We start from the raw sequence: 21,704 nt of genomic DNA, 5'->3' as shown, positions 1-21,704 counted from the left end.
CCTCCTAAAGCCCCCATCCAGCCCCCCCGGAACAAAACGGTGATTGCCACAGATCAGTGACCACACTGCAATCTCATGTGCTGTCTCCATTGTCCCCACACCCTCAGGGCTGCCACTACCACAGGGCTTGTGGAGTACCGAGCCAGCGAGAACGGCAGGGTGTCGTCAATAAAGCCTCCAAACTCGTACCCTTACAAGATGCTGCCTCTCATCACTCCCAAACCGACCCCCCCCCCCCCCCCCCCCCCCCGCACCCCCCACTACCCACTTCCTGACCATCGATACATTGGCCGCTCAGTAATAATTAATAAAACTCGGGAGGGCCAAGCCCCCCTCCCCGCGGCCCCGTTCCAGGAGTGCCTTCTTCATCCTTGGGGTTTTACCAGCCCACACAAAATCCGAGATAGCCGCATTCATTTTCCTAATAAAGGCCTTCGGAACAAATATCAGGAGACATTGAAAAAAAGCCAGCAGTCTCGGGAGGACTGTCATCTTCACCATCTGCACCCTCCCCGCCAGTGTCAGCGGGAGCATGTCCCACCTGCGGAAATCCCTTTTCATCTGATCGACTACTTTGCCCAGATTTAACTTGTGGAGCTTCCCCCAATCCTTAGCCACCTGGATCCCCAGATACCTAAAACTCCTCTCCACTACCTTAAAAGGTAACTCCCTCAGTCTCCTTTCCTGCCCCAGTGCCTGAATCGCAAACACCTCGCTCTTTCCCATGTTTAACTTGTAGCCTGAGAACCGCCCAAATTCTTCCAGTGTCTCCATAATTCCAGCCATCCCCCCCAACGGGTCTGTGATATAAAGCAGTAAATCGTCCGCGTAGAGCACGACCCTATGTTCCACCTCATGTGCAAAGTTAACTGTTTGCAGGATTCAGTCAGAAATCATTTTCATTTTATTTTATTTATTTTTATCAGAGGATAAGGTTGCGACAGAGGTGGAGTCATGGACAACAGGCGAGGAGCTTGCCAACTGGATTTTAAAGTTCCGGTAATATATGCAAAGATTTCAACCGAATGCACTGGAGAGAGGGGCAAACAGCACAGACAGGCATACGACCCGTCCAGACACAATGGGCAGAATTTAGTGGGGCCCACTGGAGCATGTATGATGACGGAGGACAATGAGAATCAGGCAGGAGTTCCTGGACTAGATTCCCAGCATCGGGAAAACTGTTGCCAATAACGTTAGGTGCAAGAAGGGCTCACATGAGAATCCTGCTCACCGCCATCTCGGTGTCAATTAGGCTCCTCAACCCAGTGACCCAAGCCGGGAATTGTACCTGGGACCCTGGAGCTGTGAAGCAACTGTGCTAACCACTGTGCTGCTGTGCTGCCCATTATGCTACCGTGCTGCCCATTGTGCAAAGTGTCCTTATATTTGAACCCTTTAGCCCATTCTGTTGAATCTGTGCTGCACTCCCAGGCGGAATCAATATCTTATCTGAGGAGCAGCGCTCAGAACAGAACACTGTACTGTTGAGTTCTAACTGGAGCTTTATAGAATTGTAGCATTACTTCATGCCTTACAGTTCCAGAAATTGAGAGGTAAAGTTTAATATTTCAATTGTATTTCAAGTTATTTTTGTAGTTGCCCATGATGCAGTGTGCAGTAAGATACAGTTAGGTGCAGTAAGATGCACTTCTTGCGAGGTACAGAACCTTCCTGTGGGCGATTTGAAGGGTTTGTCAATAGAGAACACTATTCCTGATCTGTGCAAAGAGTGGGATTCAGGGAGCGATCGTCTGTTAGTTTTGTGTCCTCTGAGGGCAATGTGCATATGTTCTTGTATAAAACACTATTGAACACTTACCCTCTTCTTGTTGTTGATGTGCCCAGGGGACAGGAGGATGAACAGAGAGGTTGGACAGTGTCCTTGCACACCGGCGAGGAATGGAGAGACATGCTTGGCTGTGATTTTGTCATGGATCTGATTTCTGAAACGGAAGAGCTCGGCTTTTTCCCAACACAGTTGTCAACCTCCTTCATCCAGCCAGGAGTGATCGGGAATTCTTACGAATCACATCCAGGTTTTGACGACTGCTCTCTGTGAGTAACTCTAGCTGGGTAATAACAATTCCAGTTCATTCTCATTCGAGAAAGTATTTGATGTGCACAGGTGAACATATTACAGATTAGATGAACCAATTGGCCTTTTCCTGTCCAACACTCATGTATATTCATGGTTGGGAGGAAGGTTTCCTTTGTTCAAAGTGACAGTGTACAGTGGACAGATTTATGATGTCACTGCCCATGTCACATTAAAGACGTTTATCTCCCATTATACCATAGACTCAGAAATAGCTCACTGTTGAAGGGTTCCTGTAGACTGACTACACCCAGCACCACCTGTCTACCATCACCTCTCTCAGTGCCTCCACTGCGTTGTTGGAGTGCTGGAACATTCTATTTCGCCTGACAGTCCTGTGCCAGCTTTTTTCCCACCGGCTATGAAAATTAATTATCTTCAAGTACATATCCAATTGCCTTTTGAAAGGTTTGTATGGAATCTGCTTCCCACCAATCTTTCAGATGATGTGTTCCAGTCATCACAACCCTTTTGTTCGAAGAACAGTTTGTTTCCATGTCCAAAGTTGCCAATTATTTTAAATCTATGACCTCTTGTTACCAGAGGAAAGTTTCCATAGAATCCCTACTGTGCAGAAGGAGGCAAATTGGAAAATCAAATCTGCACCGACTCTCTGAAAGAGCACCCTACCTAGGCCCATTCACCCACCCTGGTCCCCTCAAACCCACCTAACCTGCACATCTTTGGACTGTGGGAGAAAATCGGAACACCAGAAGAACACGTAGAGAATGTGCAAACTGTTGCCTTTTTACCCTTTATGTGAACCACAAGCTGTTTCTTATATTGACCAAATGACCACACAACCAGTATGTTAACTCAAAATTACAGTTTATTAATAACACACGACTTGTGTATATTGTGTATTGTGTATACTATGCAATAATACATGCGGCTCCGTACTAAACTACACCTAACAACTAAGATGACCTTTACTTAATTTTGAGTGACCGGCACTGTGCGAGATAAGGCCTTTATCTGGGTCCACGTGGTTGGTTGGAAGTCTTCAGGTTTGTCTCGGCTGGGCTCGTCCTTCAGGTAGCGATCGCGGGTCCTTGAATTTGGCTAGCTGATATAGAACATAGAACATAGAAAAATACAGCACAGAACAGGCCCTTCGGCCCACGATGTTGTGCCAAACCTTTGTCCTAGATTAATCATAGAATTTACAGTGCAGAAGGAGGCCATTCGGCCCATCGAGTCTGCACCGGCTCTTGGAAAGAGCACCCTACCCAAGGTCAACACCTCCACACTATCCCCATAACCCAGTAACCCCACCCAACACTAAGGGCAATTTATCATGGCCAATCCACCTAACCTGCACATCTTTGGACTGTGGGACCGTGTTGGAGCACCCAGAGGAAACCCACGCATACACGGGGAGGATGTGCAGACTCCGCACAGACAGTGACCCAAGCCGGAATCGAACCTGGGACCCTGGAGCTGTGAAGCAATTGTGCTATCCACAATGCTACCGTGCTGCCCTTAAGAACAAATTAATCTACATTATATCATTCTACCGTAATCCATGTACCTATCCAATAGCTGCTTGAAGGTCCCTAATGTTTCCGACTCAACTACTTCCACAGGCAGTGCATTCCATGCCCCCACTACTCTCTGGGTAAAGAACCTTCCTCTGACATCCCCCCCTATATCTTCTACCATTCACCTTAAATTTATGTCCCCTTGTAATGGTTTGTTCCACCCGGGGAAAAAGTCTCTTACTGTCTACTCTATCTATTCCCCTGATCATCTTATAAACCTCTATAAAGTCACACCTCATCCTTCTCCGTTCTAATGAGAAAAGGCCTAGCACCCTCAACCTTTCCTCGCAAGACCTACTCTCCATTCCAGGCAACATCCTGGTAAATCTCCTTTGCACCTTTTCCAAAGCTTCCACATCCTTCCTAAAATGTACAAAAGTGAAAGTCACAGAATTGTGCTCACTATCTCCAAAATGCTCCCCCACTAACAAATCTATCACTTGCCCTGGTTCATTACCAAGTACCAAATCCAATATGGCCTCACCTCTGGTCGGACATTCTACATACTGTGTTAGAAAAACTTCCTGGACACACTGCACAAACACCACCCCTTCCAGAACTGTACACAATACTCCAAATGTGGCCTTACCAAGGTTTTGTACAGCTGCATCATCACCTCACGGCTCTTAAATTCAATCCCTCTGTTAATGAACGCTAGCACGACCATAGGCCTTCTTCACAGCTCTATCCACTTGAGTGGCAACTTTCAAAGATGCATGAACATAGACCCCAAGATCTCTCTGCTCCTCCACATTGCCAAGAACCCTACCGTTAATCCTGCATTCTGAATTCATATTTGCCCTTCCAAAATGGACAACCTCACACTTTTCAGGGTTAAATTCCATCTGCCACTTCTCAGCCCAGCTCTGCATCCTATCTATGTCTCTTTGCAGCCGACAACAGCCCTCCTCACTATCCACAACTCCACCAATCTTCGTATCGTCTGCAAATGTACTGACCCACCCTTCAACTCCCTCATCCAAGTCATTAATGAAAATCACAAACAGCAGAGGACCCAGAACTGATCCCTGCGGTACGCCACTGGTAACTGGGATCCAGGCTGAATATTTGCCATCCACCACCACTCTCTGACTTCTATCGGCTCGCCAGTTCATTGTCCAACTGGCCAAATTTCCCATTATCACATGCCTCCTTACTTTCTGCATAAGCCTACCATTGGAAACTTATCAAATGCCTTACTAAAATCCATATACACTACATCCTCTGCTTTACCTTCATCCACATGCTTGGTCAACTCCTCAAAGAATTCAATAATACTGGTAAGACTAGACCTACCTCTCTCAAATCCATGCTGACTATCCCTAATTAAGTAGTGTCTTTCCAGATGCTCAGAAATCCGATCCCTCAGTCCCCTTTCCATTACTTTGCCGACCACCGAAGTAAGACTAACTGGCCTATAATTCCCAGGGTTATCCCTATTCCCTTTTTTGAACAGGGGCACGACATTCGCCACTCTCCAATCCCCTGGTACCACCCCTGTTGACAGTGAGGACGAAAAGATCATTGCCAACGGCTCTGCAATTTCATCTCTAGCTTCCCATAGAATCCTTGGATATATCCCTTCAGGCCCGGGGGACTTGTCTATCCTCAAGTTTTTCAAAATACCCAACACATCTTCCTTCCTAACAAGTATTTCCTCAAGCTTACCAGTCTGTTTCACACTGTCCTCTCCAACAATATGGCCCCTCTCATTTGTAAATACTGAAGAAAAGTACTCATTCAAGACCTCTCCTATCTCTTCAGACTCAATACACAATCTCCTGCTACTGTCCTTGATCGGACCTACCCTCGCTCTAGTCATTCTCATATTTCTCACATATGTGTAAAAGGCCTTGGGGTTTTCCTTGATCCTACCCGCCAAAGATTTTTCATGTCCTCTCTGAGCTCTCCTAATCCCTTTCTTCAGTTCCCTCCTGGCTATCTTGTATCCCTCCAGCGCCCTGTCTGAACCTTGATTCCTCAGCCTTACATAAATCTCCTTCTTCCTCTTAACAAGACATTCAACCTCTCTTGTCAACCATGGTTCCCTCACTCGACCATCTCTTCCCTGCCTGACAGGGTCATACATATCAAGGACACGTAGTACCTGTTCCTTGAACAAGTTCCACATTTCACTTGTGTCCTTCCCTGACAGCCTATGTTCCCAACTTATGCACTTCAATTCTTGTCTGACAACATCGTATTTACCCTTCCCCCAAATGTAAACCTTGCCCTGTTGCACGCACCTATCCCTCTCCATTACAAAAGTGAAAGTCACAGAATTGTGGTCACTATCTCCAAAATACTCCCCCACTAACAAATCTATCACTTGCCCTGGTTCATTACCAAGTACCAAATCCAATATGGCCTCACCTCTGGTCGGACATTCTATATACTGTGTTAGAAAAGCTTCCTGGACACACTGCACAAACACCACCCCATCCAAACTATTTGATCTAAAGAGTTTCCACTCAATGTTTAGGAAGTTGAAGTCACGCATGACTACTACCCTGCGACTTCTGCACCTTTCCAAAATCTGTTTCCCAATCTGTTCCTCCACATCTCTGCTACTATTGGGGGGCCTATAGAAAACTCCCAACAAGGTGACTGCTCCTTTCCTATTTCTGACTTCAACTCATACTACCTCAGTAGGCTGATACTCCTCGAACTGCCTTTCTGCAGCTGTTATACTATCTCTAATTAACAATGCCACCTCCCCCACTCTTCTCCACCCGCCCTAATCTTATTGAAACATCTGTAACCAGGGACCTCCAACAACCATTTCTGTCCCTCTTCTATCCAAGTTTCCGTGATGGCCACCACATCATAGTCCCAAGTACCGATCCATGCCTTAAGTTCACCCACCTTATTCCTGATGCTTCTTGCGTTGAAGTATACATACTTCAACCCATCTCCGTGCCTGCAAGTACTCTCCTTTGTCGCTGTTCCCTTCCCCACTGCCTCACTACACACTTTGGCCTCCTGAATATCGGCTACCTTAGTTGCTGGACTACAAATCCGGTTCCCATTCCCCTGCCAAATTAGTTTAAACCCTCCCAAAGAGTACTAGAAAACCTCCCTCCCAGGATATTGGTGCCCCTCTGGTTCAGATGCAACCCGTCCTGCTTGTACAGGTCCTACCTTCCCCAGAATGCATTCCAATTATCCAAATGCATGAAGCCCTCCCTCCTACACCATTCCTGCAGCCACGTTTTCAACTGCACTCTCTCCCTATTTCTAGCCTCGCGATCACGTGGCACCGGCAACAAACCAGAGATGACAACTCTGTCTGTCCTGGCTTTTAACTTCCAGCCTAACTTCCTAAATTTGTTTATTACCTCCACACCCCTTTTCCTACCTACACTGTTGATACCAATGTGCACCACGACCTCTGGCTGCTCCCCCTCCCCCTTAAGGATCCTGAAGACACGATCCGAGACATCCCTGGCCCTGGCACCGGGAGGCAACATACCTTCCGGGAGTCTCACTCGCGACCACAGAATCTCCTATCTATTCCCCTAACCATTGAATCTCCTATTACTATTGCTTTTCTATTCTCGTCCCTTCCCTTCTGAGCCCCAGAGCCAGACTCAGTGCCAGAGACCTGGCCGCTATGGCCTTCCCCCGGTTGGTCACCCCCCCCCCACAACAGTATCCAAAACGGTATCCTTGTTTTGAAGGGGAACGGCCACGAGGGATCACTGCACTGTCTGCCTGTTTGTTTTCTTACCCCTGACTGTAACCCAGCTGCAATTGGTCACACATAGGCCGGTCCGAAAGAGACCGATCTCTAGTGCACAGGGCTTTTTATCCTTCATCTCTTTCGCGCCCTTTTGGGCGGTCCTTACTCCAGGTCCAATGGATCGATAGGGTTTTTGATCACTCTCATCGATCGTAGCCAATTAGGGGGCGGACACCTCGAAGGCTGGGCGTGTCCTAGCTGTCATTGTCCCAGGCACGTCGGCCTTTCCAAATAAGGGGGGGGTGGCGGTGGTTAGTCTGCTATCGTTGATGGTCCTTAATGCGAATGCTATTGTCTTGGGTAAATGGTAATTGATACTCAATGGATGCAAGTTTCAGCCAAGTCTGGTTTCTTTGCACAATACACAGAGGCTGTGTACCTGTCCGTGTCCCAAATTGACCACAATTCCCATGGTCCTTTGCAGGTGGCCATTTTTCATGGCTACATTCTGTCATCAAAGAATTTACAGTGCAGAAGGAGGCCATTCGGCCCATCGAGTCTGCACCGGCTCTTGGAAAGAGGACCCTACCCAAGGTCAACACCTCCACCCTATCCCCATAACCCAGTAACCCCACCCAACACTAAGGGCAATTTTGGACACTGAGGGCAATGTATTATGGCCAATCCACCTGCCCTGCACATCTTTGGACTGTGGGAGGAAACCGGAGCACCCGGAGGAAACCCACGCACACACCGGGAGGATGTGCAGACTCCGCACAGACAGTGACCCAAGCCGGAATCGAACCTGGGACCCTGGAGCTGTGAAGCAATTATGCTATCCACAATGCTACCGTGCTGCCCTCTTGATCCTGAACGCGAAGCGTGGAGGATTACAGTCTTGATCCCGTATTCTACCTTATCAAGCCGGCCACTGGTCAGTCAGTTCAGGTCCTACTCTACTCTGTCCTAGAATTCATTGTACAATTTTACCTAATACCTTATCACATACATTCATTAAAACAATTCACTGCGACTGGCTATTTTATATCAAATTAAATTCATATAAAGTAATTAAACTTAAATTCATACTAAACAGTTGGTTGCTAATTAAACTTTCTATCCTACACTCATGCTGCTGTTTTTACATAAAGAACTTATCTACAACACAAAATCTACAAAACGTAAACAGCAGCACTACATTCTTCCTTCTTATCACATTTCATCAGTACAGGGGCACAAAGGGTCCATTTAGCAGCGGTTATCACAGTTTTTTTAAATAAGTTGTACATTCTTAGTAGAGCTCTATTGGATTCCAAAGAGGGGGGCTTGAACTGTGCATATAGGGGGGTGGAGGCTTTTGCCTTCCATTTACGGAGTTTGAATGTGAGGACTACACTATAGATTACTGCAATCAGGAGGAGGGTCTCTATTATGTATGAGAGTGGGTTCCATTTCGCAATGCCTTCCCACCAGATGAGTGTTTCGGTCTCTATCTCCAATAGTTGTGTGGTATCCTGACTCGAGGTCGTCTGTAGGGTGGTATCGCTCGGGGCTGGCTTAGGTTCTGCTCTAATTATGTGTATTGCCAAATTACCTTTAGTGGGTGTCCCGGGGCAATTTTGTCCGATTCTCATTGTGTTCCCTGCAATTTTATTTAAACATCCAATTTTGGGGCACCCTTCATTAGTAAGTTCCCACCAATCTTCTGTTCCGGTTGTGCTGATGTAACATTCTGATGTGGGCCCGTTGGGCTTTCTGTAAATTGTCCGTTGGTTATTGCACCCAAATATGACGCTTGTGTTCTTACGCACCCATAGGGTGCCACTCTGACATTCCCCTGCATCTGGGGGACGGTACCACAGACTGCCGGGCTGTGGATAGTCTTGGGTATCTTGTGCTCGGAGTTCGGTAAGTGCAGCAATTGTCCAGACGAAGATCATGGGTGCTGGGTTCACCCTGCGGTGTCTGGTTTCCGTGTAATCCTAGGGAATCAAGCATAGTGTCATGTCAGTATCGTTGGTTAATATCTGTGTGTGTTAGTCTCTCCGTCTTAGTTCCAATTTCCCTTTATGATTGTCACCATGTGTGACTCCCCCATTTTGTTTTTTTTAAAAAACTTTGGAGAGGCACTAATCCAAGTGTCTCAATTCAAGTATTCAAGTGTCTGACAGCTGGTGTGGTCGATGTGAGGAGTGGGCGGATGCTTTCTTTGACCATTCTCCATCTTTACTAGCAACCATGGGAGGTTGAGGCTTTGTTTAACCAGCCAAATTTCAGGGCGGCCAGTTTTATAGAGTTTCGTCCCAGGGGCTCAGAGGTAGCACAGTGATCAGCAACCAGTGTTTTAAGTAGAAATAGCATTTGGAGGTGACCCGAAGGGGTCTGAAAGACTAGTAGAAGAAACAAGGGTTTAGATGTGGAGCGGAAAGGAAGATTCAAGACCTGCCCAAAGCAGCAAAGGGTGTAGTAAACCATTCCAGAGAGCATGATGTGAAACGTGGGGTGCGTGTATGCAGCTGCGGGACAAGAATGGGTGGGATCCCCGGGTAGGGCGGGGATTAGTGCTGTTACTCCACTACCCGAGCGTGATTGACCGGATAATTTTGGGGCCCTCCAGGAGTGCGGGGATCAGTGCCGTGACTCCCTACCTGGGTGACCGTGATGAACAGGAAGAATTTGTAGTCGTATTGTAGTGCATTCAACTGCCATTGGTCAGTAGACGGCATCTGACAGTTTAATCAAAAAATAATTCTGACTGCATAGCCGAGTGTCGGGCCGACATAGATTAAAACCATGTTTTGGAGCGAAGAGGAGGTTAAAATAAGTAGACAGGCAGGCTCCATCAGAAATTTGGACACCTTAATTCTTAGGTGGTGTCCGTTTCTCCTCATCTGGACATCTCAAATATTTGCGTGCATCAGTTCTGTTAAATCATTTCCCAGAAGGGGCTCATCACTTAAACCATCACCTTCTCCTGGTTGCCAGACTCGTGTCTGCAGATTCCGGGCGGTAGCCGCATAGGCCTGTGGGTGGTCCGATTCGTCATGTCTTACCAACCTGTAGGAATTGTCATGGTGGCAAAAAGGAGTATCGGGGTTGTCGTGTGATGGAGGGTAGTCAGGATCTGGTGTACTGGAAGTGGAAGCAATGTTGCTGGGAGTAGGAAAAGTCGTTGGGCGGGGACGGTCGTACAAGGGGTCGGAAAAATCCAAGGCGTCGTTCCGGGGGCTAGGGTAGCTGACGGTGGGCAGGATGCTAGGGATGGTAGTCAAATCCAGGAGGCTCTCATCAGAGTCAAGTTCGAGGTTGAAACTTGTGAGTATGGGCGGAGTCGAGGGGAGAGTGTCGTCCGGAGTGGGGGAGGGTTGGTGTGGACGTCGGCTCAGTCGTCAGTGGGCAGAGCATCATCCTCTCCCATTACCAAGGCTAAGTGGTGGGCATGGCTACGTTGTGATCCATAGAGTTTGAGTTGGTTGATGTGGAACCAACCAGTCTTACCGTTGGGGTACGCTATCTTGTACACGGAGGGGCTTACTTTGTCAGAGATAGAGTAGGGGCCTGCGAATATAGGGGCTAGAAAGGAGCTGGGGTTGTACAACAAGATCATAACTTGCTGGCCGACTGTATACTCTATGGGGTGAACCTTTTTGTCAAAGCTGGCTTTACTCTGCTTTTTCCGAGCACCTAGTTGGACAGCAGCAGCCAGTTGTGCTGCTTTAATGTTTTCTGTGACCTGTTGGACTGCTTTTTTGTGGGTGAGAGCGGTTACTGCGGGATTGGCCAAATCAAGCCCTAATAAATATTCAATGCCTTTCAAGGGTCTCCTGTCATAAGGGGGTGGGGCGTGAAACCTGTGGAATTGGAAACTGTGTTCCTGAGAATCATGAGAGCAAAGGGTAGTACCGTGTCCCAAGTGGAATTGTTCTGCGTCCCTGATGGACCATCAATTCACACGAGTCGAGTTCGAGAAGAGAACGGTGGTTTAAATAACCTATGATGTATGCCAGCCTGCTGCTGCTCCCGCATTGAGAGCTGGCCACAGGTCTGCCAAATATATGCCTCCCCGGAGGGGCAGAGCCACAGGCGGAGCCAACAGAAGCATCAATACAACAACAGTAAGTAACAGTGAATAAGAACAACAGTGAACATATATACAGTGGTGGATAATAGTAGGACCGATAACGGTAAATATATATATAGTAGCAATACCTGGTTCACCATATTCACCCCCAGTTTAAAAAAAAGTCCAACAGGGGTGAAGTGGACTCACAGGTTGAGTCTGACGGGAGCCTTGATCTTCCACCATGATCACCTCAGCCCCGACTGCGGTGGGGGCACGGGTGTCGAGACCTTCGACTCCGGGAGTGTGTTGTCTGCAGCTTCATCGCGATGTGTTGACGGAGAGGGAGACGGTGTAGGGGCGGGGGCCGTGGTAATAGCCCCAGGGAGGGTACCAAGTCCCGCCACATTCGATTGGCGATAGGCGGTGTAGGGGTGGGCGCGTTGGTGATGGTTGCTGGGGAACCTGCGGGTGCCAAATCCCGGAGGGAGACGTGTCCTGCCGTTCGTCGTGTAGTGCCACGTATGCATATTGAGGGTTTGCATGGAGGAGCTGAACCCTCTCGACCAGGGGGTCAGACTTGTGTCTCCTCACATGCTTCCTGAGGAGGACAGGCCCTGGTGTTGTCAGCCAGGACGGAAGCAAGACCCCAGAGATGGACCACCTGGGGAAGACAAACAAACGTTTGTGAGGGGTCTCGTTAGTGGCGGTCCTCGGGTGGATAGGGAGCTGGTGGTACACGGACTTCAAGTCTACCGTAGTGCACTTGGTAGTGCGCAATCTGGTTGACCATGTCAGATATGCGGGGAAGAGGGTACGCATCGAGTTCCGTGTACCGGTTGATCGTCTGACTGTAGTCGACGACCGTCCGGTTCTTCTCCCCAGTCCTGACAACCACCACTTGGGCTCTCCAGGGGCTGTTACTGGCTTCAATGATCCGTTCCCGCAAGAGTCGCTGGACCTCCGACTTGATAAAGGCCTTGTCCTGAGCACTGATCCTGGGCTTACAGTCGGGGGTGAGGTTAGCAAAGAGCGAGGGAGGGGCGACCTTAAAGGTCGCGAGGCTACAGACGGTGAGAGGGGGCAGGGGTCCACCGAACTTCAAGGTCAGGCTTCGGAGGTTACACTGGAAATCCAGTCCTAATAAGAGGGGAGCGCAGAGATGGGGGAGGACGTAAAGTTTAAAGTTGGCGTACTCGATGCCCTGTATCACAAGGTTTGCAACACAGTACCCCGGATCTGCACGGAATGTGATCCGGAAGCAAGGGAGATTGTTTGGGACACGGGAAAATCCAGAGGTAGCAGCGCCTTACCGTATCCGGATGGACGAAGCTATCCGTGCTCCCGGAGAGGCAGGACATCTCATGCCCATTGACCTGGACGGCCATCATAGAGTTCTTGACGTGATGGGGCCGGGACAGGTCGAGTGTAACAGAGCCGAACTGTGGATGACTGGGCCTGTCGGCGGTAGCGGGGTGGTCCCAAAATGGCGACCTCCATGAGTCGCACGTGATGGGTGTCGTCGAAGATAGCGGCCCCCACGGGTCGTACGTGGCGGGCGGCATTAAAGATGGCAGACAAAATGGCGGCCCCCACGGACTGCACGAGGTGGGTGACGTGTCAGAAGGGGGCGGTAACGACAGGCACGATGCCACACTGCGGGATCTGTGAGCTTCAGGTCGGGCCTGGCAGGCTTTCGATTTGGGAACTTTAGGTCGGGCCAGACAGACTTTGGCAAAATGCCCCTTCTTACCACACTCGTTGCAGGTTGCGTTCCGAGCTGGACAACGCTGCCTGGGGTGCTGGCTCTGGCTGCAGAAGTAGCAGAACGGCTCCCCTGAGTTGGCGGGCAGCTGCGCGGCACAGGCATGGGACACGCCCAGGTCGGGTGATGGCCGCGCCTCCGACGTCCATGAGGATGCCGCGCAGTCAGGCATAAAGGCATCCAAACTCTGGAATGCTACCTCTAATGAGGTCGATAGCTGTACCGTGACCTTGAGGTCGAGGGCACCCCTTTCGAGCCGGATATAACTGGACCGGACTCCGGCTCATAGGTGTCCCGGACCATGAGTTCCGTGTGTTGCACTGCCGTAACTGCCTGGCAGTTACAATTCCTGGCGAGTACCCTCAGGTCACGCAGGAATTCTACCAGTGATTCACCAGGGCGCTGACGCCGCGTGGTAAGAAGATGTCAAGCGAACACCTCATTGACCGGCCTCACGAACTATCCTTTCAATAGTGCAACCACCTCTTCGTACGAGGCCGCGTCTCTGATTAATAGGAAAATTTTGTGGCTCACCCGAGCGTTGAGGAGACGCAGCTTGTGCGCCCCGGAGACGTCGTCGGTCGAGGAGTCGAAACAACTTAGCCAATGCTCAAAGATTGCAGTGGCTTCAGCTGCCTGCGGGTCGAGTTTAAGTCGGTCAGGTTGAAGAGCGGCGTCCATTGTGATTTCTTAGCTTATTAAATTGATGGACCATCAATTCACACGAGTGGAGTTTTAGAAGAGAACAGTGGTTTTAATGAGCTAAGAAGTATGCCAGCCTTTTGCTGCTCCCACACTGAGAGCTGGCCATAGGTCTGCCAAATTATGAAATGAAATGAAATGAAATGAAAATCGCTTATTGTCACAAGTAGTCTTCAATGAAGTTACTGTGAAAAGCCCCTAGTCGCCACATTCCGGCGCCTGTTCGGGGAGGCTGTTACGGGAATTGAACCATGCTGCTGGCCTGCCTTGGTCTGCTTTCAAAGCCAGCGATTTAGCCCCCTGCTGTATATACTTCCCCCGAGGGGCGGAGCCACAGGCGGAGCCAACAGAAGCATCAACACAACAACAGTAAGTAACAGTTAATAAGAACAACAGTGAACATATATACAATGGTGGATAACAGTAGGATGAATAACGAAAAACGGTAAATATATATATATATAGTAGCAATACATGGTTCACCACAGTCTCTGTGAGTCTTCCATGTAAATCCCGCATCCTGTGATTCTTACTCCATCCTCAACAGTGGAGGAGCCACCAACATAGATCTTTACTGTGTCCCCTGTGTCTTGGGAACTTTGTGTCTCACCGTTTACATGTGGTTGTAGCGATTTGGGAACATAGGGTCCTGTGGGGGTGTGTGGCTGCAACTTTCCTAATGGTCGTTTTTAAAGTGCGGTTCATGCGCTCTACTATGCCGCTGCTCCGGGGGTGGTAAGCTATGTGGAATTTGTGTTTGATACAGAAAATGGTCATAACGTTTTGCATGACTCTGCTAGTAAAGTGGGAACCTTGACCTGACTCAATGCTGCGTGGAAGACCCCAGCGCGTAAATATCTGATCCGTCAAAATTTTAGCGGTGGCCTTTGCTGTGTTTGAACATGTGGGGAATGCTTCAACTCATTTTGTAAATGTATCTATGATGACCAGCGTGTACTTGAAACCGTTTCTGCAGGGGGGGAGGGGACCAATGTAATGGATTTGCAGATTTGTCCAAGTGCCTTCTACAGATCGGGTATGTCTTAATTGTTCCTTCTTTGCATAATGTTCTGGATTGTTCTGGGCGCAAATAAGACAATTCTCAACATAATGTGTGACATCGCTTTTTAATTCGCGCCACCAGCACAAGGGTCTTAAATGGGCAATGGTTGTGTCTATTCCCTGATGTCCGTCACGGAATTGGTAGATGAACTGGTTTCTGTCTTGGGTGGGGACCACATAAATTCCGTCCTTTAACACTATTCTGTCCTGTGTTGTGAGTGTGTCCTTCCATTTATCGTAGGGGGCTGGGTAGGTGCCGATCAGTACCTGTTTAAGGGAGTTGTCTGCTTTCTGTGCCTGAGATAAATCCTCAATATTGGTTTGGGAGACCTAGATTGTATGTATCTGTTCACACTCGGGGGGGGGGGGGGGGGTTCCAGAAGTGACCAGTGCGTGATCCAGCTATAGCTAAGGCGTCGCAAGGGGTGGGGTGCGGTGATGGCTCTTTACTTTAATGATGCCGTATGTGCGGCCGGTGGCTTTTTTAAGAATATGTTTCAGGAGAGGGGGGGGGGGGGAGGGTAGGAGTTTTTCGTCAGCGGATACAAAACGTTGAGATTCCCATAGGGGAAGGAATTCTGTTAGACTGTTGCAAACATACATGCTGTCCGAGTGTATGTCCGCAGGCGTTAGAAAGGAGTCTGGGTGATCAATTACATAAGCTATGGCTGCCAGTTCGGCTGCCTGCGAACCCAAGTGGCCGGGTAATTTTAAAGATACCGCTTCTAGTGAGCGTCGCTGTGAGTCCTCCATGTAAATCCCGCATCCTGTGATTCTTACTCCATCCTCAACAGTGGAGGAGCCATCTACATAGATCTTTACTGTGTCCCTTGTGTCTCACCGTTTACACGTGGTTGTAGCGATTTGGGAACAAAGAGTTCTGTGGGGTGTGTGGCTGCAATTATCTGGCATTTGTGTGGGGTCCCTGCATATTGTAAATTGTCTGCTAAGAATGTGTGGGTCTTGGTGCGTTTCACAGAAATATCTCTGCCTTGTAATAGAACATAGAACATAGAACATAGAACAATACAGCGCAGTACAGGCCCTTCGGCCCACGATGTTGCACCGAGACAAAAGCCATCTAACCTACACTATACCATTATCATCCATATGTTTATCCAATAAACTTTTAAATGCCCTCAATGTTGGCGAGTTCACCACTGTAGCAGGTAGGGCATTCCACGGCCTCACTACTCTTTGCGTAAAGAACCTACCCCTGACCTCTGTCCTATATCTATTACCCCTCAGTTTAAGGCTATGTCCCCTCGTGCCAGCCATTTCCATCCGCGGGAGAAGGCTCTCACTGTCCACCCTATCTAACCCTCTGATCATTTTGTATGCCTCTATTAAGTCTCCTCTTAACCTTCTTCTCTCCAACGAAAACAACCTCAAGTCCATCAGCCTTTCCTCATAAGATTTTTCCTCCATACCAGGCAACATCCTGGTAAATCTCCTCTGCACCCGTTCCAAAGCCTCCACGTCCTTCCTATAATGTGGTGACCAGAACTGTACGCAATACTCCAAATGCGGCCGTACCAGAGTTCTGTACAGCTGCAACATGACCTCCTGACTCCGGAACTCAATCCCTCTACCAATAAAGGCCAACACTCCATAGGCCTTCTTCACCACCCTATCAACCTGGGTGGCAACTTTCAGGGATCTATGTACATGGACACCTAGATCCCTCTGCTCATCCACACTTTCAAGAACTTTTCCATTAGCCAAATATTCCGCATTCCTGTTTTTCCTTCCAAAGTGAATCACCTCACACTTCTCTACATTAAACTCCATTTGCCACCTCACAGCCCAGCACTGCAGCTTATCTATATCCCTCTGTAACCTGCTACTTCCTTCCACACTATCGACAACACCACCGACTTTAGTATCGTCTGCAAATTTACTCACCCACCCTTCTGCGCCTTCCTCTAGGTCATTGATAAAAATGACAAACATCAACGGCCCCAGAACAGATCCTTGTGGTACTCCACTTGTGACTGTACTCCATTCTGAACATATCCCATCAACCACCACCCTCTGTCTTCTTTCAGCTAGCGAATTTCTGATCCACATCTCTAAATCACCCTCAATCCCCAGCCTCCGTATTTTCTGCAATAGCCTACCGTGGGGAACCTTATCAGACGCTTTGCTGAAATCCATATACACCACATCAACTGCTCTACCCTCGTCTACCTGTTCAGTCACCTTCTCAAAGAACTCAATAAGGTTTGTGAGGCATGACCTACCCTTCACAAAGCCATGCTGACTATCCCTGATCATATTATTCCTATCTAGATGATTATAAATCTTGTCTCTTATAATCCCCTCCAAGACTTTACCCACTACAGACGTGAGGCTCACCGGTCTATAGTTGCCGGGGTTGTCTCTGCTCCCCTTTTTGAACAAAGGGACCACATTTGCTGTCCTCCAGTCCTCTGGCACTATTCCTGTAGCCAATGATGACATAAAAATCAAAGCCAAGGGTCCAGCAATCTCTTCCCTGGCCTCCCAGAGAATCCTAGGATAAATCCCATCAGGTCCCGGGGACTTATCTATTTTCAGCCTGTCCAGAATTGCCAACACCTCTTCCCTACGTACCTCAATGCCATCTATTCTATTAGCCTGGGGCTCAGCATTCTCCTCCACAACATTATCTTTTTCCTGAGTGAATACTGACGAAAAATATTCATTTAGTATCTCGCCTATCTCTTCAGACTCCACACACAATTTCCCATCCCTGTCCTTGACTGGTCCTACTCTTTCCCTAGTCATTCGCTTATTCCTGACATACCTATAGAAAGCTTTTGGGTTTTCCTTGATCCTTCCTGCCAAATACTTCTCATGTCCCCTCCTTGCTCGTCTTAGCTCTCTCTTTAGATCCTTCCTCGCTACCTTGTAACTATCCATTGCCCCAACCGAAACTTCACACTTCATCTTCACATAGGCCTCCTTCTTCCTCTTAACAAGAGATTCCACTTCCTTGGTAAACCACGGTTCCCTCGCTCTACGCCTTCCTCCCTGTCTGACCGGTCCATACTTATCAAGAACACGCAGTAGCTGATCCTTGAACAAGCCCCACTTATCCAGTGTGCCCAACACTTGCAGCCTACTTCTCCACCTTATCCCCCCCAAGTCACGTCTAATGGCATCATAATTGCCCTTCCCCCAGCTATAACTCTTGCCCTGCGGTGTATACTTATCCCTTTCCATCCTTAACGTAAACGTCACCGAATTGTGGTCACTGTCCCCAAAGTGCTCACCTACCTCCAGATCCAACACCTGGCCTAGTTCATTACCCAAAACCAAATCCAATGTGGCCTCGCCTCTTGTTGGCCTGTCAACAAACTGTGTCAGGAAACCCTCCTGCACACACTGTACAAAAAACGACCCATCTAATGTACTCGAACTATATCTTTTCCAGTCAATATTTGGAAAGTTAAAGTCTCCCATAATAACTACCCGATTACTTTCGCTCTTATCCAGGATCATCCTCGCCATCCTTTCCTCTACATCCCTAGAACTATTTGGAGGCCTATAGAAAACTCCCAACAGGGTGACCTCTCCTTTCCTGTTTCTAACCTCAGCCCATACTACCTCGGAAGATGAGTCCCCATCTAGCATCCTCTCCGCCACCGTAATACTGCTCTTGACTAGCAGCGCCACACCTCCCCCTCTTTTGCCTCCTTCTCTGAGCTTACTAAAACACCTAAACCCCGGAACCTGCAACATCCATTCCTGTCCCTGCTCTATCCATGTCTCCGAAATGGCCACAACATCGAAGTCCCAGGTACCAACCCATGCTGCCAGTTCCCCTACCTTATTTCGTATACTCCTGGCATTGAAGTAGACACACTTCAAACCACCTACCTGAACACTGGCCCCCTCCTGCGACGTCAAATCTGAGCTCCTGACCTCTATACTCTCATTCTCCCTTACCCTAAAACTACAATCCAGGTTCCCATGCCCCTGCTGCATTAGTTTAAACCCCCCCAAAGAGCACTAACAAATCTCCCCCCCAGGATATTTGTGCACCGCAGGTTCAGATGTAGACCATCCTGTCTGTAGAGGTCCCACCTTCCCCAGAAAGAGCCCCAGTTATCCAGAAATCTGAATCCCTCCCGCCTGCACCATCCCTGTAGCCACGTGTTTAATTGCTCTCTCTCCCTATTCCTCATCTCACTATCACGTGGCACGGGCAACAACCCAGAGATAACAACTCTGTTTGTTCTAGTTCTGAGCTTCCATCCTAGCTCCCTGACAGCCTGCCTGACATCCTTATTGCCTTTCCTACCTATGTCGTTAGTGCCAATGTGGACCACGACTTGGGGCTGCTCCCCCTCCCCCTTAAGGACCTGGAAAACACGATCCGAGACATCACGTACCCTTGCACCTGGGAGGCAACATACCAAACATGAGTCTCTCACGCTCCCACAAAATCTCCTATCTGTGCCCCTGACTATAGAGTCCCCAATTACTAATGCTCTGCTCCTCTCCCCCCTTCCCTTCTGAGCAACAGGGACAGACTCTGTGCCAGAGGCCCGTACCCCATGGCTTACCAATGGTAAGTCGTCCCCCCCACAAGTATCCAAAGCAGTATACTTGTTTCTCAGGGGAACGACCGCAGGGGATCCCTGCACTGACTGTTTTTTCCCCGTCCCTCTTACAGTTACCCATCTATCTCCAATCTTTGGTGTAACTAATTCCCTGAAGCTGCTATCTATGACCCCCTCTGCCTCCCGAATGATCCGAAGTTCTTCCAACTCCAGCTCCAGTTCCCTAACTCGGTCTTGGAGGAGCTGGAGATGGCAGCACTTCCTGCAGGTAAAATCAGCAGGGACACTAACTGCATCCCTCACCTCAAACATCCTGCAGGAGGAACATTGCACTCCCTTCCCTGCCATTCCTCTAACTTTCTACCAAGATCTGGCTAACAACTAAATTAAATTTTTTATATATTAAAAAAAAAAAATTATTAATAACAATAATAAAATATGGTACTTACCTCACACCAAAGGGTTTTTTATTAGGTTAGAGGAGGAGGGCGGGTGGGAGACACTACACGTGTAGTGTCTCGGGTTTCCTCTCCACCAGAATTTATTGGTGAGGGTCTTCCCAGAAGTCCGCGGGTCGACTTCCTGTTCCCACCTTAAACACTAGAATTTTTTTTTAAAAAATTTTAAGGAGAAACTTACCTCCCAGAAATCACTTCCGCACTGCCCCCGCTGAAATGGACTAGCCTGCTCCGCTCCTGCTGAAATCGACTTGACCTGCAAGGTAAGCAAGTTAATCTGTACTCACCTCACCACAGACAGCGACCTTTTAAATGGTCCCCTCTGCCTCGCAGCCCCCGCGCTTTTTCAAAAGTCCCGCGCTGATTCTAAGGTCCCAGCTCTCACTCCCGAACTCAACAGCTGACCTGCAAGGTAAGCAAGTTAATAAGAGTGTCCAGCGAGCTGCTCTGGTCTGGCTAACTGAACCATCCTTTAGTTTGCCGTCTTAACAACAGTTGGGTGGGGGTGTGCTCGGTTAATATCGTGACTGGGTTGAGGCCTGTAATGTAGGCAAAGTACTGGACTGCCCAGAAGACTGCAAGCAAGTGTCTTTCACAGGCAGAAAATCCTTGTTCTACGGGGTCTAAAACTCTAGAAGCATAGGCTACACCCCTAATCGGTCATGGTGTTCCTGTAGGAGCTCTGCTGATAGGGTTCGGTCGGTGGTTGCTACTTCTATGGCATACGGCACATCGGGGTCGGGGACTTGTAAAGCGGGAGCTGTACCTTGGGCGCGTTTTAAATCATCTATGGCGTCTGTGTGCTGGGGAAGCCAATTCCATGGGGTGTTCTTTTTCAGAAGTTCTGAGAGCGGGGCGGCCTTGGTGGCAAAACTATCGATATAATTTCTGCAGTATCCCACTAAACCTAGCAATGAGCGGAGCGCACTTACATCACGGGGCAGGGGCAATTTCGCAATGGAGTCAATTCCTTTTTGTTCAATTTCATGGTGAGTTGCCATGAACCGTCTGGTTTCTTTACGGGCCAAATCGGGGCATTATTTTGGAAGCTATGGGTCGAATCACTCCTTGTTTTAACAGACTGATGATTACCTTTAAAATTTCGCCCTCAGCCTGCTGTGGAAATCCATACTGTTCCTGTGGTTTGGGGTCGGGACCTGAGATCATGATCGTACCTGGAATATGCCCGCAGTCGTGCTTGTGAAATGAATGAAATGAAAATGAAAATCGCTTATTGTCACAAGCAGGCTTCAAATGAAGTTACTGTGAAAAGCCCCTAGTCGCCACATTCCGGCACCTGTTTGGGGAGGCTGTTACGGGAATTGAACCGTGCTGCTGGCCTGCCTTGGTCTGCTTTCAAAGCCAGCGATTTAGCCCTGTGCGCAAATGCACCTTTGTGTGTGGTTAATACCTGTCTAATGGTGTTGGCTGTGCTAATTGCCGAAGGGTTAAACCAATAGTCCCCTACTGCGCAAAGCCTGTTTTTGTAATCTCCTGCTGAGAGCGTAGCGGAGGCTCTAGCTGTCTTGGACATTCGCCAGACACACTTGTTTACGGGGTTGAAGGAGAGGTTATGGAAGTTCATAAGATCTATGCCTAGGATATGTTCCACAGTCAGTCTACTAGAACAACGGGGTGGGTCGTGGCTACGTTTCCTATTTCGACGGATATAGGGGTTGTGATGTATCCCTCTTGCATGTGGCCTGTGAAACCACTGAGTGTGATGGTATCTGTGGTGGGCCAGGGTGTTTTTTGGAATAGTTTGCGGAGTTTAGTGTGGTTCGGG

At 48.6% G+C, this 21,704-nt stretch overlaps 1 protein-coding gene across 1 annotated transcript in view; it reads left to right on the top strand.

Moving 5' to 3' along the window:
- The window catches only part of myo15b (myosin XVB), a 462,078-nt gene that overhangs the window by 340,863 nt on the left and 99,511 nt on the right, over positions 1-21,704 (top strand). Inside the window, exons 17-18 of the mRNA XM_072481964.1 lie at positions 927-999; positions 1,849-2,058. Of these exons, the coding sequence (XP_072338065.1) occupies positions 927-999; positions 1,849-2,058 (283 nt within the window). The remainder of the gene's footprint in view (positions 1-926; positions 1,000-1,848; positions 2,059-21,704) is intronic.

Source organism: Scyliorhinus torazame, chromosome 18 (genome assembly GCF_047496885.1).
Source record: "Scyliorhinus torazame isolate Kashiwa2021f chromosome 18, sScyTor2.1, whole genome shotgun sequence".
NCBI classification, from domain to species: domain Eukaryota; kingdom Metazoa; phylum Chordata; class Chondrichthyes; order Carcharhiniformes; family Scyliorhinidae; genus Scyliorhinus; species Scyliorhinus torazame.
Note: the sequence above shows the minus strand (reverse complement) of the source record. Positions and strands in the feature narration are given on the sequence as shown.